This window comes from Nothobranchius furzeri, chromosome 12 (genome assembly GCF_043380555.1).
Source record: "Nothobranchius furzeri strain GRZ-AD chromosome 12, NfurGRZ-RIMD1, whole genome shotgun sequence".
Lineage (NCBI taxonomy): Eukaryota > Metazoa > Chordata > Actinopteri > Cyprinodontiformes > Nothobranchiidae > Nothobranchius > Nothobranchius furzeri.
Window position 1 is genome coordinate 35,874,325 of NC_091752.1, and position 17,952 is coordinate 35,892,276.

At 42.2% G+C, this 17,952-nt stretch overlaps 1 protein-coding gene across 1 annotated transcript in view; it reads right to left on the reverse strand.

Moving 5' to 3' along the window:
- LOC107372994 (zinc finger protein 665) overlaps positions 1–17,952 on the reverse strand; it is a 72,053-nt gene that overhangs the window by 2,507 nt on the left and 51,594 nt on the right. Inside the window, exon 2 of the mRNA XM_070542567.1 lies at positions 116–231. Coding sequence (XP_070398668.1) covers positions 116–152 — 37 coding nt within the window. The 5' untranslated portion in view covers positions 153–231. The remainder of the gene's footprint in view (positions 1–115; positions 232–17,952) is intronic.

The following is a 17,952-nucleotide window of genomic DNA, read 5'->3' on the forward strand; positions in this document are numbered from 1 at the left end:
ATTCTAACTGAAGGCATTAAAACTATGAATGAATACATGTGGAGTTATGTACTTAACCAAAACGGTGAAATAACTGAAAACATGTTTTATATTCTATTTTCTTCAAAATAGTCACCCTTTGCTCTGATTACTGCTTTGCACACTCTTGGCATTCTCTTGATGATCTTCAAGAGGGAGTCACCTGAAATGTTTTTCCAACTGTCTTGAAGAAGTTCCCAGAGGTGTTTAGCACTTGTTGGCCCCGTTGTAAAGGGTCATGAAAATAAAGAAAACATGAGTGAGAAGGTATATATATACAGTTGTGGTCAGAAGTTTACATACACTTGTAAAAAACATAATATAATGGCTCTACTGAGTGTCCCGTTATTTCTAAAACTCTGATTTTTCTCTGATAGAGTGATTGGAACAGATACTTCTTTGTCACAAAAAACATTCATGAAGTTTGGTTCTTTAATGTCTTTATTATGGGTTAACAGAGAAAAGTGATCACATTTGCTGGGTCACAAATATACATACCGCAACAAGATCTAGCAATTTTGATGACTTAGAAACGTGTCAGTGAACTGAGCTTCATAGCATGGCCTCTTAACTTCTTGTGAGTGATTATGAGTGACTACAGCTGGTGACTTCTCTTAGGCCAGGTAAATAGGGCTCATTGGATACAAACGCCCACAAACGCTACAATGGGAAAGTCAAAGGAGCTCAGCATGGATCTGAAAAAGCGAATTATTGACTTGAACAAGTCAGGAAAGTCACTTGGGGCCATTTCAAAGCAGCTGCAGGTCCCAAGAGCAACAGTGCAAACAATTGTTTGTAAGTATAAGGTGCATGGCACTGTTTCATCTCTGCCAAGATCAGGAAGAAAACGCAAGCCATCACCTGCTGCTGAAAGAAAATTGGTCAGGAGGGTAAAGAGTGAACCAAGAATCACCAAAAAGCAGATCTGCCAAGAATTAGAAGCTGCTGGAACACAGCTGTCATTGTCCACAGTCAAACGTGTTTTGCACCTCCATGGACTGAGAGGCTGCCGTGCAAGAAGGAAGCCCTTGCTCCAAAAGTGGCACCTTAAGGCTCGACTGAAGTTTGCTGCTGATCACATGGACAAAGATAAGACCTTCTGGAGGAAAGTTCTGTGGTCAGACGAAACGAAAATTGAGCTTTTAGGCCACAATGCCCAGCAATATGTTTGGAGGAGAAAAGGTGAGGCCTTTAACCCCAAGAACACCATGCCTACAGTCAAGCATGGTGGTGGGAATATTATGCTGTGGGGCTGTTTTGCTGCCAATGGAACTGGTGCTTTACAGAGAGTAAATGGGATAATGAAGAAGGAGGATTACCTTCACATTCTTCAACATAACCTAAAATCATCAGCACGAAGGTTGGGTCTTGGGCGCAGTTGGGTGTTCCAACAGGACAATGACCCCAAACACACATCAAAAGTGGTAAAGGAATGGCTAAATCAGGCTAGAATAAGGGTTTTAGAATGGCCTTCCCAAAGTTCTGACTTAAACCCCATTGAAAACATGTGGACAGTGCTGAAGAAACAAGTCCATGTCAGAAAGCCATCAAATTTAACTGAACTTCACCAATTCTGTCAAGAGGAGTGGTCAAAGATTCAACCAGAAGCTTGCCAGAAGCTTGTGGATGGCTACCAAAAGCGCCTAATTGAAGTGAAAATGGCTAAGGGACATGTAACCAAATATTAGCACTGCTGTATGTATATTTGTGACCCAGCAAATGTGATCACTTTTCTCTGTTAACCCATAATAAAGACATTAAAGAACCAAACTTCAAGAATGTTTTTTGTGACAAAGAAGTATCTGTTCCAATCACTCTATCAGAGAAAAATCAGAGTTTTAGAAATAACGGGACACTCAGTAGAGCCATTATATTATGTTTTTTACAAGTGTATGTAAACTTCTGACCACAACTGTATATACTAGGGGTTGCATGACTTAATTTTTTTTAAAGTCGACAGTCAAGTAATGAAAATCGAGTCGACTTCGACTAGTCGTTGATGACGTCATACACCTGAAGCGGGGGGGTCGGTAGGTTCGCTGGAGTTTTTGACAATTAAAATTGCGCCCACATTTTCTAAGCTAACACATCTCTTTCAATAATACTTTCTGCATCCTACTTCAGCCCTCTCCCCCCTCCCCTGCGCAGCAGCCGCAAACTGATGAGCCTGCAGCCTCTCGGAGTTCCTGCTGCTCTAAACATTAAAATAATTATTTCATTTTCTGTTCCTCACTTCTGATTACCTTCAATGGTGTCTGTTTGTTGCAACCACCAGGTACAAAAACTAACTTGTTTTTATTTGACTATTTTTCTGTCCTGTCTGTTTATTATCTTCTTGCATCTCCTCTCAATCCTAAAGAAAAACTGCTACCTAGGTTCATTTATATTCACCTTATGAGTTACCTTTGAACTGCAATTCTAAGATCTACCGACCAGAAAACAGCGGAGTGCCGCTGCTCGCCGGCCGACTACAACGGGACCGTTTTTGCTGCGGAGTTCGTGCCGGAGCGGAGCAGAGATAGTGGAATTTTGGGGGTGCGTCACCGGAGAACAAAACAAGTGATGTGCCTCGCTCCGCAGCAGCGAAACGCATCAGGCACAAATAACAGACAGAAAACATTAAAGGAAATTAGCCGACATGAACGATCGCGTGTTTAATTTGTTTTTGAGGAGGTGACACCTGATGTGGCGGTGCTCAGGACGCAGATGTCTGGAGCGCATCAACGATCAGAGCTTTGCATGCGCAAACTGGTTAAGATTAGGATGGGGGTGAGGGGAAGGTAAAATTGCAAGAGGGAAAAGGTCACAGTTTGGTTGAATGTCCGTTTTACCGTCGGTGTCGACACTCTGGCACAGCGCGTTGCCTCCGCCTCCCGACGCAGGGGCTCATCACCTGCTGTCTTTTCCGAGGACTGCATCTTGTCAGTCATTATCACGTGACAGCGACTAGAGGTGTGAATCTTCACTTGTCTCCCGATTCGATTCGATTACGATTATTGGGTCAACGATTCAATTCGACTCGATATCCTGATGCATCACGATGCATCACGATTATTTCATATTGATTTGTATTCATCGATAAATAGAAGGTGTCAGATAATTGCTTTTTTTTATTATCAAAAATGTAATTGACACAACCTGCCATCCCTCAAAAGCTCTCCATTCACAACAGGTTAGGACAAAACATTTTAAACATTTAAGAAGATTTAACAAAGTAAAACAATCTGTTTCCTCGTTCAACACCACGCCTCAGGCTTAGAAAAACACGCTTTGCAAAAACTCACAAAATCTAAAAAAGTACTGAAAACCTACAGGACACATAATGTAATAATAAAATACATAATGGGTTCATATAGGAGAGTTTAATGTCTCTGAGCAGCTCTAGAGTCAAATATTTATGCCACAGTTGAAGGGTGTCAGAAATAACACCAAATGAAATGTTTGACTTAGTTTATTTTATTTGAACCCAGTGGTTCATTTCTGAAATGTTGGAGAATGAATCAAGTTCTGTTTGATGCAGAAAATAATAAAACATAAAACAAATTCTACACTTCCAATAATATTTAAGATGTGTGTTTTATTCTTTCTGATAATAACACCAGCAGAAGGCTGTGGGCTGGATTAGGATTAAATTACCCAGCTGATGGATCTCTTTCACCAACCAGCTAACTACAAACCTTTCCACTGACCTGTCCTGTGTGACCCTCACCATGTAACCCTCATGTCCATGCTGTCTCTGGAGGAGCAGATAGGAGACAAGTCTCCTGTGACCTAAAATGAACCAATGCTTCCTCCCAGCTTCTCTTTAAGCTGAATTTAACACCAGTTCATCTTCATGAAACAAAAAAATAACGTGGAACAAGAACTTCTATCTTCTATTTCTCTCTCCATTTAACTTCTCCGTGTCCCTAAATAAAAGAGACAGACGATCACACGGCAGCCGCCGTCATTGACCCCGCCCCCTCCCCAAGACCGGATCTCCCTACATTACAACAAGCAGTCTGACTGAGCGCTTCCAGGAGAAATAATAGTTAAATTATGAAAATAATAAAGCGTGTTTGGAGCATCGGTTTGGAGGAGCATCCTCCGATCCTCTCTCTTGTGTGAGCAGACAGTGTCTCTCTCTCTCGGTCGCTGATCGAGCGAGCCGCACGACAACCCGCTCAATTAACATAATTCACGGCCCAAATCCAACAGAACCGGTCGGGCTGATTCGGTTCCGGTTTGGTCTCGGGTGACAACTCTAGCACTCAGCCCTGCAGTACCACATTAAGGCAGAGGTAAATGTGGAGGACGCTCACTCTGACAGATTTGGATACGGCGCTGGTGTCGCCGTTAAGAAAACAAAACTACATTCCACTATAATCGATTATGGCGTACTCTTCTACAATGCAGAATCGTTTATGTCCGCATCCCGATGCATCGATTATTTGATTATTTTCCTCAGCTCTAACAGCGACTAGTCGATGACAGGCATAAAAAGTCACTACAGAGCCGTGAAGTTGACTAGTCGACTAGTTCATACAACCCCTAATATATACACACATATATATATATATACATACACACACACACACATATATATATATATATATATATATATATATATATACACACATACATATATACCGTAAATCCTCTAATACAGGCCCGGGCCTGTATTTGACTCAAGCTCATCAAGCTCCAGGCCTTTATTGGAAGGAGGGCCAGTATTAGAGGCAGGCCTCTATTTCTATTTGAGCAAAATGAACTAATGGTTCGCTGGAGTTTTTGACAATTAAAATTGCGCCTACATTTTCAAAGTTAAACACATTTCTTTTAACAACGGTAGTTTCTGCTTCAGCCCTCTCCCCCCTCCCCCTGCGCAGCAGCCGCAAACTCACTGATGCGCCTGCAGCCTCTCAGAGTTCCTGCTGCTCTAAACATTAAAATAATTATTTCATTTTCTGTTCCTCACTTCTGATTACCTTCAATGGTGTCTGTTTGTTGCAACAGCAGGTACAAAAACTAACTTGTTTTTATTTGACTATTTTTCTGTCCTGTCTGTTTATTATCTTCCTGCATCTCCTCTCAATCCTAAAGAGAAACTGCTGCCTGGGTTCATATATATTCACCTCATGAGTTACCTTTGAACTGCAGTTCTAAAAGATCTACCGACCGCAAAAACAGCGGAGTGCTTGCTGTTTGGCGGCCGTATCAGTGATCAGTGCATCGGAGGACAAGGTGATACCCGCAGCGCCCCCTCCACAGCATGCAGCGAAACGCATCAGGCGCAAATAAAAGACAGAAAACATTAAAGGAAATGAACTGACATGAACGATCGCGTGTTAAATTAGTTTTTGAGGTGGCGACACCTGATTGTTACTGTGGCCGTGCTCAGGAGGCAGATCTACCGACCGCGAAAACAGCGGAGCGCTCCCTGCTTGCCGGCCGCATCAGTGATCTGTGCGTCAGAGGACAAGTTGATGCGCCCCGCTCCACAGCAGCGATACACATCAGGCGCAAATAAAAGACAGAAAACATTAAAGGAAATGAACCGACATGAACGATCGCGTGTCAGTACCTACGGTCTGGCACAGCGCGTTGCTGATCACAGAGAATGTGATCATACAATAATTCAATAGGGAGCGTGGTTTCACAGACGCGGAAGTGATAGCGTCGGTGAAACGCCGGCTGATTTAGGAAACCCCCGAGCGTTCGAGCGTCAACGAAGTGACACGGAAATGCCGGGCTTTCCAGAAGTAAGTAAGATAACTTACTATGAGCTGATAGTTCGTTGGATTGATCGGTAGGTTGGAAACTCTGATCATGAATCTGAAGAAACGATGACTGTGTGGTGAGCTGGAAAGGCGACTTCCGTTTATAGCTGCGGTTTGTGACGTAGGTGCGACGTGGAGGGAATCCCCGCGAGGGGCATGCTGGGAGTCCCTACTTCGCGGATTTTCACCTATTGCGGCCAGGTCTGGAACGCATCTACCGCGATAAACGAGGGATTACTGTAGTTCATCCACCCCCTACTGCTGCTCCCCAGAGTGTTCTGCAGCATAATCAGCACGTTCTCTTTGAACTTGATAGTGTAATGACCTGGCTGGGGTTGTAAGCCAGGTGCATTCTGGGTATTATGTTATATGTGTTTCCTATCGTTCTGCTAGTTCCTATGTGCTGATTTGTGTGTTGTGTGAGTGTTATGTAAGCCACAGGGAAGGTGATGTGTGTTCTGTGGAGCGGGTTGAATTAGCATGGTTAACTGACACCGTGACTCTGTGTGGTAGGAGCGTGATAGAGGATCGTGTCTGTAGCGTTACAAAATGTTGAAGAAAAAGCCTAGTAAGGGTCTGCGTGAATTCCTACTGCCTCCTGCTGGTTGATTTGGTGACTATAACCCTGCCGCTGGAACGCTCGCACTTGCTTGTTACCACATTCCATCCGGCCACAATAAGAGGCCGGCCTTTATTTACCTCCGCCGGCTCCGACACCGGCCAAAATTGGAGACCCGGCCTTAAATTGAATACCGGCCTGTGTTAGAGGATTTACGGTATATATATATATATATATATATATATATATCTATTGTAGCGTCACGAAATGTCCTGTTTTTGGCCTAAAAGGTCATGCTCTGCTGCGTCTGCTTGAGCGGAGACGTGATGTCTCCGTCGGGAGACCTAATCTACATGAGATATTGGCCCAAGGCCTTTCATGTCCTCTGCTCGTCTAAACTGCTCCACGTCCTTACAGCTCAAGACTAGACGGAGAACTCTTTTGATTAATACATAATCAAACAACGTTTGTTATTGCAAATTATAATGTGAATCAGATGTTCAATCATTTTGTGAAATGACAATGTATTACTTGATATTATAATCCTGTGATCAGTAGTTGTTAAGTGCCGTGTCCCTTTTCGGCCACAAGATGGCCTCAGTGGCCTTTGTCTCGCCCGTCTCCCGGTGCCCAGCTGTTCCAAATCATTGATGATCACTTGGCAGCAGATAAAAGCTGCTCCCAGCCACCAGTTCGAGGAGAAGGTCAAGGGTAGTGTAGACTGGAAACAGTTTATACTATTCTTTTCTCCTCGGTTCGCTTTTGGTACAACTCGGTTCACTCGCTAGTCTTCGGTTTGCTCTCAATAGGATTTCGGATTTAGATTTAGGATTAGACCATTTGGCGTATAGACTTCGGACCGGCTTTAGACCCTGACCTCGGATCTCCCTTTTTGAATATATATATTTATTATTCTCGGTTTTCTTCCCATCCCCTTCTGGGGTGGCGTTTTCAGTTTCTCCCTTTTTAAATATAGCTCCTTTTGTTTTGTATATAGCATTGTTTTTTGGATTCTTTGTAAATATTCCATTCATTTTGTAATAAATCCCTTGTTTTTTAGCGACACAGCACTCTGTTATTATTTATCCCACACACTAATTTTATTACTCCCCTCCTCATCTCTCCTAGAGAGCCGGGGACGTAACAGTAGTACTTAATTATAATTTTGGACAGCTGCACTAGACACGTTGACACAGAGTTATGTTAAGTCACATTACACATTTCCTTTTGTCTGATACAAACAGAACCTACGTTTCTGATGTAAGGCGTGGTTTGTTGTGGTTAGGGATGGGTACCGCATTCGGTACTTTTTAAGGTACCGACCGAATTCCACAGTACTGACCGAGCACCGATTCACTTCATTTGAAACGGTGCCTCGTTTCAGTACCCGTCCTTCACAACGAGAACTTGCCTAGACAGCTGTGCATGCGCAAGAGCGTTATGTCATCGGTCGCTGCGAGCGTGTTGTAAACAGAGCAGCATGGTAGAAAGAACGAACGCTAAAGCTTGGGTCCACTTCACTAAATGTGATGGGTAACTGGGTGATTATTAAACCAGCGACAATGATCTAAGTGAGACATCCTCATCTTAATCTGCTCTGGTAGGTAAATAAAATGTTTAAGATAACGTTAGCTTGATTTGTTAGCTTCCATTTCACTAATGGTGCGTTCGCTTTCTCCTCGGAACTCCGAAATTCCGACTAGAAGAACATGAATGCGCACTAAAGTTTGGCTTTACTTTACTAAATGCGACGGGTGATTGGGTGAAGATGAAACCAGTGACAATGATTTAAGTGTGAGGCATCATCGTTTAAATCTGCTCCAGCAGTTAAATAAACTGTTTAAGATAACATAGCTTGATATGTTAGCTTCCTATGCCACCATTGTTATCATCAATGGTGCGTTCGCTTTCTCCTCGGAAATTCTAGCTTCCCAGTAGGGAAAATCAATTGAAAAACGACGGTAAAAGGAATGAAGATACACAGTAAATTTAGTTCACAGTAAAGATGTTTGCTTCAGTTTAACTATCAGCTTATAAAACTACAAGGACGATGTTAAAATACAAACAGTTGTATGTTATTTATCGTGATATTTATCAAATATGGTTATAAATTGAGAAAAATATATATCTAAATATAAAAGAGAATTAAAATATTAAACACAAAAGTATCGAAAACTGGTACCGTTAAGTACCGGTATCGATTCGTAGGTACCGGGAATTAGTACCGGATCGATTCAAATGTCAAAGGTACCCATCCCTATCTGTGGTGTCTGTATAAGCCCTCTTTTGCATGTCAAATTCTGATTCGCCAGTATACCAAAATATGACAATTATAAAAACTATTCCCACGTTACCTTTACTTCAGTTCAAAGCGTTCTAGAGAAGTTTTGGACTGGCCATCCGGATCCTTTACAACCATAAGAACCTTGACAAGCTGGAAAAAATCTGTTGCACGTTACACCTGACCGCAGCGGTTCCTTCAGAATAAAAGCTGAACCTAACGACCCCTTCAGGGTCTCGCTGACGCCAATAATAACCTGTCGTGACTTGGAAGCATTCCAAGACTAGTCTGGTCAGCACTGCTGCTGTCTCTACCGGCTTCGGTACCAATGAAGGTCCACGGACCTCGACATTCTGGATCGAAACGGAGGCTTCCCCTGTGGGTAGGTAGACCGACAGATGGCGTTTAATGTGTTTTATAAATCACCAACCATAGTTTAGAGCGAAACATTCGCTCCCACTCAGAACTAATTGCTTCTCCGGATACGAGAGCTCTGAAAACAACATTCCACACATACACCAATCATCTCACGTCTCATTCAACTCAATTCAATTAAATTCAAAAATAATTTATTAATCCCGGAGGGAAATTGATTAACTCCACCTAATTTCATCAGTACACAGAGTGTTTACAGTTAGACTTGTTTAAATTGTGTAGAAACAAATTTCTTAACTATTATAAACCTGACTCTCTCTCTTTTCTCTGAGTTAATAGAAAGTGTCCAGTAATCACTGCAATAAAAAGTTCTGATCTTCTGGTTAAAATATTCAAAGATCTATCAGATTGATATTTCATATTTCTATGGAATCTCACATTTTATGGTTCATAAGTAAGATGTAAACTGCCCATTGTTACTATATATATATATTGGGGTGGGCCGTTATCGGCGTTAACACGCTGCGGCAAAGCCAGACTCTTATCGCGCGATAAAAAAATGACGCCGTTAATCTATTCTCAAAGTTGGGTTGGGATCTGGGTCTATACTAAGTAAGCTATGATGATTTTCACATTGCGCGGATGGATACCTGGTTGGCGCGGATGTATACTCGGCGCGGATCACCGTACATATGGACGGACGCCAGGCTCGCGGAGTTTAATGTTCCCCATGCAGCCGAACGGTCGCACCTTCGCCACCAGCAGCGCTTCTCCCTTCTCATCGCGCGGGACAAGTAAAAAATTTATGTACTTTCACCAGAGTTTAATCCATAAATCCGACTTTCATTCTTTTTATTTTGTTTTGTTTACCTCCGACATTTCCAGCCGGGCTTTCCCCGGGCCAAACTTAACCATCCGCGGCCGAAGCAGCGCTCGGATGTGAGAAAACCGAGACAAGACTTTCTCAGACAGGTGCGGTTTCCAACTAAGTTTAGCTCTTTTAGCAGCTGTTTATTGTGATAAATTGTTTCTACAGGTCGTTGTTCATGTGGCTTCGACTCAAATTCACCTGTAATAATAAACGTTTTACTCATAAATTTTTATATTTGTTTAGAAAAGTTGAGCTAGGATAACTCCCCTTGCTGTTTTCAGAGACAACAACAGCAACAGTTGGCTTCTGCTCATACAGGTGAGCTGTGGCATCATTTCCAGCTCTCGCTTATATTCACCAGAGGCGATCCTACATGCAAACTAAAGGGGGGCATTGGAAGGGCACCCCAGAAATTTAACCCCCTCCCCAGGCCAGATAGTTTGTGTGTGTGTGTATGTATGTGTGTGTATATATATCTATATACTTTTTTCATTAGCAGGCCATATTGTGCAGAACAAAAGATCTAGTTTGTCACCAGACAATGTGAACAAGCTGGTCTGCTTGAGTGACTGGCGGAAGAAGGAGAAATAGAGCTTGGACTGATTGACCAAATGCTACTGACTGTAAATAGTGAATCATGACATATTCTGTAGATCTACAGTGCAGAATTTGTTGAACTGAATAAACAGCTATTAAACACAAATACTTATTGATCATTATTTATTTTCATCATCAGTTATCGTAGTAAAACTGCTTTATCAGTCTGTGATGCATTATTGAAACAAGAAATACACCTCCATTCTCAAAGACTTGCTTTTATTCATTATCTAGGTAGCACACACATATGCCTTTGGCAGAATTTGAATGAGCCATTTTAATCTAGATTAATTCCAAGATTACAGTGAGATTAATCTAGATTAAAAAATTAATCTATGCCCACCACTATACACACACACACACACACACACACACACACACACACACACACACACACACACACACACACACACACAAGCGCTGTGTATTCTTAGCTGTCGGCAGTGCTATGCAGCAGAACGGCCAAAGTCAGGTTGCTGCTTCAAGTCTGCTCCATGCAGTGTGCAGGAACATGGCAAGCCACTGTAGCATTTAATTCGCAACCATGTCTATTTTCAAAAATTATTTAAAACATATTATTGCTAACCTGTACATAATAGATATGTCACCATTCCAATTTAGTAGTAAAAATTAAATGTTTAAGCAGTTCCAGTACCACTATCTTAGCCCTTTGAGACTGGCGGGAGCGCCGGCGCTCCCATTTGCATACCAGTGTTCAAATGCTTGTAGAATTGAAATTATATAATTTATTTATTTTTTGTATATTAAACCGGAGGATTTACACTAATATCTCACACGCTAAACATGTCCCAGAGCGATGTGCTTTTTTGCAATAATACATTTAGACAAACACATCCTACACACATCACAAACCCTACTACAAACTCCCAACACACTCACACCATTAAAAAACGTTTAGACCAGGGGTGTCAAATATGCGGCCCGCGGGCCAGATCCGGCCCACAAGCGGGTTCAATCCGGCCCGCGAGATGGTTGTGTAAACTTTATTTTCATACTTTACAATGTAGAGTGAAAATAAACTTATCTTTGTGAGCAAGTTTCCTCTGTAATGAGTATAAATAAAACAAAGCTGCGCTCAAGGCTCACACAAGAACTTGAATCACATCCTGAAGTTGGCTGCCACTCAGGATGTGACTTCTGATATTGATGTGCTGGTGAAAGCTAAAAGATGTAAAGTAAAATGAGTCAAATATATTTTAAGTGCTGCACGAAACTGACCTAGCCATGTGATCTGTAAGCTCTTTTAATCACTAAGGAATGTATTTTTTATTGATTGATTTTTTTATTTTTTTTTTTTTTTCAAATTTTCAAGTACACTTCAGGTGTTGCACTTGTACCATTTTGGATACACTGTCCTCTGGCTCCAGCCTTGTTTTATATTGGTTGTATTAAAACAAAGAAAACAATCTGAAGTTGTTTTTAATTTACCGGTCCGGCCCACTTGGGACTAGATTTCTCGCAATGTGGCCCCTGAGCTAAAATGAGTTTGACACCCCTGGTTTAGACATATCATGGACCTACCAAATGGTGCATCCTCCCTCCTCGAAGCAGTTGACGCTATTACAGCGCTGGGTGATTAAGTTTCAGTTTCCTCACATATATATTAATGCAATAATCTTTATTATTGTTATTATTATTAGTGAGAGATTAGGAAAACTTTATACTCCTGAAAAATTAGCTACAAATAGTTTATTTAAATGAGTGTATCTCAGAAACTAATTTATAAAAGCACTTCAAATAAATTTGTTGTTGTTTGAAAGGATTGTGTGAAACTTTTTGCCATTGACAATTTTGAGGGATAAAGGTTTGTCATTTCTGTATAATGAAAAATGTGTTAAAACAAAAAAACGATTTTCAATTTGTGTATGGATAATAGCATTTTTTAGTAAAATATTTAGTTGCTATGAACATTTTACATTTATATTATTAAAATTTAGAATGTACGGTTGTATTGATGTAAACCAAGTTGAAATACTCCAAAAAAAATGGCACCACAGCATGTAAAAATGTAAATATAAGTTCTGGCGAACTCTGGCAGGTCTTAAGGATTAATGAAATACATTAAATTCTACTCATCATAGTTTAACTGTGGATATATTTATATATGTTCTTTTGATTAAGATTAGTAATATTAAATGATCAATGATAAATGACCCACACTTGTACAGCGCTTCTCAGTGTAAGGACTCCAAAGCGCTTTACACTACAGTGTATCATTCATTCATTCACACATACATTCACACACTGATGGTGATGAGCTACGATGTAGCCATGTAGCTGCCCTGGGGCGCACTGACAGAGGCGAGGCGCCTGAGCACAGGTGCCACCGGTCCCTCCGACCACCACCAGCAGGCAAAGTGGGTTAAGTGTCTTGTCCAAGAACACAACAGCAGAATTCTCTGTCCGGAGCCAGGATCGAACCTGCAACCTTCCGATTACTGGACAACCCCTCAACCTGTTGAGAGCTACTGCTGCCCGCTCAACCTGTTGAGCTACTGCTGCTTAGTACCACTGGTGGTCAGTCAGGGCCAGCAAAGCCTTCTCTGCTGGCCTAAACTTACTCAAAAAAGTAAATGTATTTTTTCCTTTGGTAAATATTTTTAAATCAACATTTTTTCACTGGCCTATTTTCTTTATATCCTATTATACCCACTTGGTTGCACTGCTCCCAGTGTTAAAATACCATGGTTGGGTGTTATCCAATAAGATTTCAGCTAGCTTGCGTTTTCAGGTAGATTAAGTCTGCCCTAGGTCTTCAGAATAAACCAAGCAGTCCGCTCGGAGTGTAAGTGAACAGAGACAATCCAGTTGCAATAGCCAATCAGCTCACGAGTCAGCGTGGCCCACGCAAAAGCTGACATGAACGCATCCTGTGATTGGATAAGCAGTAGTTTGAACTTGTCTAGCGCCATTAAGCAAAATATCAAAACTAAACACAGAGATTTGTATCTATAGACAGCTATTGTGTATTTTTTGAACACATGATGGCTGAAAGAGGAGAAAGGACAGACTTGGTTGCAGATTTACTTGCCACGCCATTTTCAAGATGAATTCAAGAAAAAAATGGATCTTGTGAGAACAGGTTGTCCCGACCCCAATGTTAGCTGGCTTGTCACAGCAGGGGAAAAGATTTGTTCGACATTTTCAGGCAAGCAACTATGAATGGTCATGTTTCTGGGTAAACAGTGTTGGGGTTATTAGGTAAACGAATAATTTGTAAGCTTTTACTTACTTTTTGGATTCTTCAATAAATTCTGTAAATATGGAAATATTTACCGATTTATTAATTAATTAAGATATCCTTAGATATCTACGGGGCACCACCCATTCTAATTAGAAAGGGAAAATTAATTGAATCCAAAAATCTTATCAATCTTTCTGAAGTTCGTGAAATTCGTTTAGGAGCAGAGATTTTCAGCCAACACACACAAAGTCGCTTGAGACAAACTGAATTGAATAACATTTAATCAAACAGTGAAATAATAATGTGAACACATTCTGAGGTGGTGTAATAAGATTGAATGAGAATCTGAAAACCCAAGATGGCTGGTCCTTTGTCTGACTGAAAAGATCAAACCATGTGTGTGTGTGTGTGTGTGTGTCTGTGTGTGTGTGTGTTTGTGTGTGTGTGTGTGTGTGTGTGTGTGTGTGTGTGTGTGTGTGTGTGTGTGTGTGTTTCAGTGAGGTAATGCTGAAGGAATGTGAGCTTGCAGGCTGGGACTCTTCCTCTCTCAGATGCAGACAAAAAGGAATTAGGCCCGAGCAGCGAAGCGCTGCGAAGGCCTATTGTATCTGCTCCGTTTATTCTTTCTTTCTTTCTTTCTTTCTTTTTTCTTCCGCGTCTTTGAATGGCCTTTAGGGGGTCTTGGCATATCCAAAAAGTCACCAAATTCTGGCTCAATATAGAAAGTGCGTGAAATTTACGTATTTCACTGGCGATGTGAAAGTTCGTAAAAAAGTGGCTGAACAGCGCCCCCTAGAAAGTGAAAAATACCCCTCTCCATAAAGCTTAGTTTATCGCACGGTTATGAAATTTGGTATACTTGTAGTACTCAACAGTCCGCACAGAAAAGTCTCTTGCAACCATGGTCAATATCAAACAGGAAGTCGGCCATTTTGGGTTGAAATGGCGATTTTTAGCCATTTTGGCCATTTCTAGGGTCTATATTTGGTTGAACAGTTTGGTCATTTTTCGCACGATCGTCTCAAAAATAGTGTGCGATCGAACAGAAGCGATGGACGATTCAAATGAGAAAATAAAATTGACTTTTCGTAAATACTGAAGGGGCGGGGCCAGGCCTCAAAGTTCGAGCATTCGCCAAAAAAATTCAAATTGCTATAATTTCATAAATGAAAGAATTACAGTTAAAGTAACTTTCTATGGACAATCGTCATCACCCCCGAAGACAAATGAATGGTCGATTGATGATGTCACATAAGCCCCGCCCCCTCAGGACGTAAAAGGTCAAGTTTTACTGGGAAATTTTCTAAAATTCGCCCTTTCAAATAATCATCCCAAATTTGTAGCAGGTAACTGAAGACAAGTTGGGGTTGCTTGGCATCACTTTATGGGAGTTTTCTGCAGAAGGCGGGGCTGTGGCGGCGCGGCGAAGTCAGGCGTACCGACATGGCCTTACGTTTGCCTTCCATTTCGTCATTTCTAGAGATATCGCCACGACACTTCTTGGGAGTGATGCTAGTCCGGCCCCCAAAAGAATCTGATGTGAACATCCGGTGGGCGTGGCCTATTTTCTGAAATAGCGCCCCCTAGGACCATTAAAACTGTCAGCCCCAAGCCATGCATTGCCTGAGGAGTACGAAATTTGGTACACTTATGTGGTGTCTCAGGACCTACAAAAAAGTCTCTTGGAGCCAAGCGCCAAGTCGCACAGGAAGTCGGCCATTTTGGTCCAAGTACTCTATTTAGTGGTTTTCGCACACGTTGTTTGGAGAGTGTTGCACCATCGCCCTTTTCACCAATCACCTTCAAACTTCTGCTATAGACTCTTATGTCAAAGGGGAAAAAATTCAACCTACGGATTTTAAATAAGTATAAAGGTGTGGGCGTGGCTAAGCCTCAAACTTTGACCTGTCGCCACGCCACTCTTTTTTTCACAGCTCCCTATTGGACTCCTTTTAACCAATCACCAGCAATCACTGGCAAATAGCAGCAGACAAGTTCAGGTCACTTGGTCTATAGTACTGGCAGGTTTCGAATAAAGGCGGGGCTTTGGGAGCATGGCGAAATTCGTCATCACACCATGGAAATACGTTTGTCTCTCATTTCTTCAATCATTGTGACATCGCCACACAATTTCTGATGAGTGATCTTACTCTGACCCCTAATAGAATTGGACAGCTGAAGTTTGTGGGCGTGGCCTATTTTCTGAAATAGCGCCCCCTAGGACCATTAAAACAGTCAGCCCCAAGCCATGCTTTGACTGAGGATCACGAAATTTGGCACACTAATGTAGTGTCTCAGGACCTACAAAAAAGTCTCTTGGAGCCAAGTACAATGTCGCACAGGAGGTCGGCCATTTTGGTCCAAGTACTCGATTTAGTGGTTTTCGCACACGTTATTAGGAGAATGATGTCTCGTCGTCCTTTCCACCGATCACCTTCAAACTCCTGCTATATACTCTTAAGACATAGAGGAAAAAATTCAACCGTCGGATTTTAAATAAGTATAAAGGTGTGGGCGTGGCTAAGCCTCAAACTTTGACCAGTCGCCATTATGTTACTTGACTTAATAACTCCCATGTGCATGATCAGATCAATTTCAAACTTTGTCTGTGTGATCACTGACCACATCTGAAGACACTGACAATGTGGAGAGCTAACATCACCTAAGCCCCGCCCCCTGACTAAAGGAAGTCTACTGTTTTATGGTGAAATGCCCATATTTGTCCCCTCTAATTTAGTCAACATGACACTAAGGTAATGCACTGTCTTCATGATGTTGTAATGACCATTCAGATCTGATAGCTTTTCAGAAAGGGAGGGGCTTTGATGCCATGGCGATTTCTGGCGTGACGCTGTGACCTTACGTTTGACTGTAACTTCCACAAACAGCCTCCGATTTGCCCGAGACTGAACATCACATCACCAGTGTGGTAAAGATAGAGTATCTCCTAGTGGTGAGACTTGTAATGGTGGGCTCAGAGGGGATGCTGAGTCAGGGTGAGGTGTGGACGAGGAGGCCGTTCACGGTTTCTGGTGTCTGGGTGGTTGACTTTCTGTTCTGCCAGACGTGCCCTGGTGCCCCCGGCTGCCGGCCAGGACGGAGAAGCGCGGAGCTGGGTTTGGAGAGCGTCGGGGATGGAGCAGAGGGGGTGCGGAAGGAGGGCGAGCAGCTTCGCTGCGAGGGCCGAACGACGCTGCTTGCAGCTTTAATTAGGCCCGAGCAGCGAAGCGCTGCGAAGGCCTATTGTATCTGCTCCGTTTATTAGGCCCGAGCAGCGAAGCGCTGCGAAGGCCTATTGTATCTGCTCCGTTTATTTATTTTTTTTTTCTTTCTTTTTCTTCCGCGTCTTTGGACGGCCTTTAGGGGGTCTTAGCATATCCAAAAACTCACCAAATTCTGGCCCAATATAGAAAGTGCGTGAAATTTACGTATTTCAATGGCAACGTGAAAGTTGGTAAAAAAATGTTTCAACAGCGCCCCCTGGAAAATTAAAAATACCCCTCCGCTTTGACCTTTTTTCATAGTAGAGTTATGAAATTTGCTACACTTGTAGAACTCAACAATACGCACAGAAAAGCCTCTTGCACCCATGGTCAATATCAAACAGAAAGTCGGCCATTTTGGACTAAAGTGGCCATTTTGACCACGTTTTGGCCATTTCTAGGGTCTATATTTGGTTGAACAGTTTGGTCATTTTTCGCACGATCGTCTCAAAAATAGTGTGCGATCGAACAGAAGCGATGGACGATTAAAATGAGACAATAAAATTGACTTTTCGTAAATACTGAAGGGGCGGGACCAGGCCTCAAAGTTCAAGCACTCGCCAAAAAAATTCAAATTGCTATAATTTCATAAATGAAAGAATTACAGTTAAAGTAACTTTCTATGGACAATCGGCATCGCCCCACGAAGACAAATGAATGGTCGATTGATGATGTCACATAAGCCCCGCCCCCTCAGGACTTAAAAGGTCAAGTTTTACTGGGAAATTTTCAAAAATTCGCCCTTTCAAATAATCATCCCAAATTTGTAGCAGGTAACTGAAGACAAGTTGGGGTTGCTTGGCGTCACTTTATGGGAGTTTTCTGCAGAAGGCGGGGCTGTGACGGCGCGGCGAAGTCAGGCGTACCGATGTGGCCTTACGTTTGCCTCCCATTTCGCCATTTCTAGAGATATCGCCACAAAACCTCTTGGGAGTGATCCTAGTTCGGCCCCCCACAAAATGTGATGTGAACATCCGGTGGGCGTGGCCTATTTTCTGAAATAGCGCCCCCTAGGACCATTAAA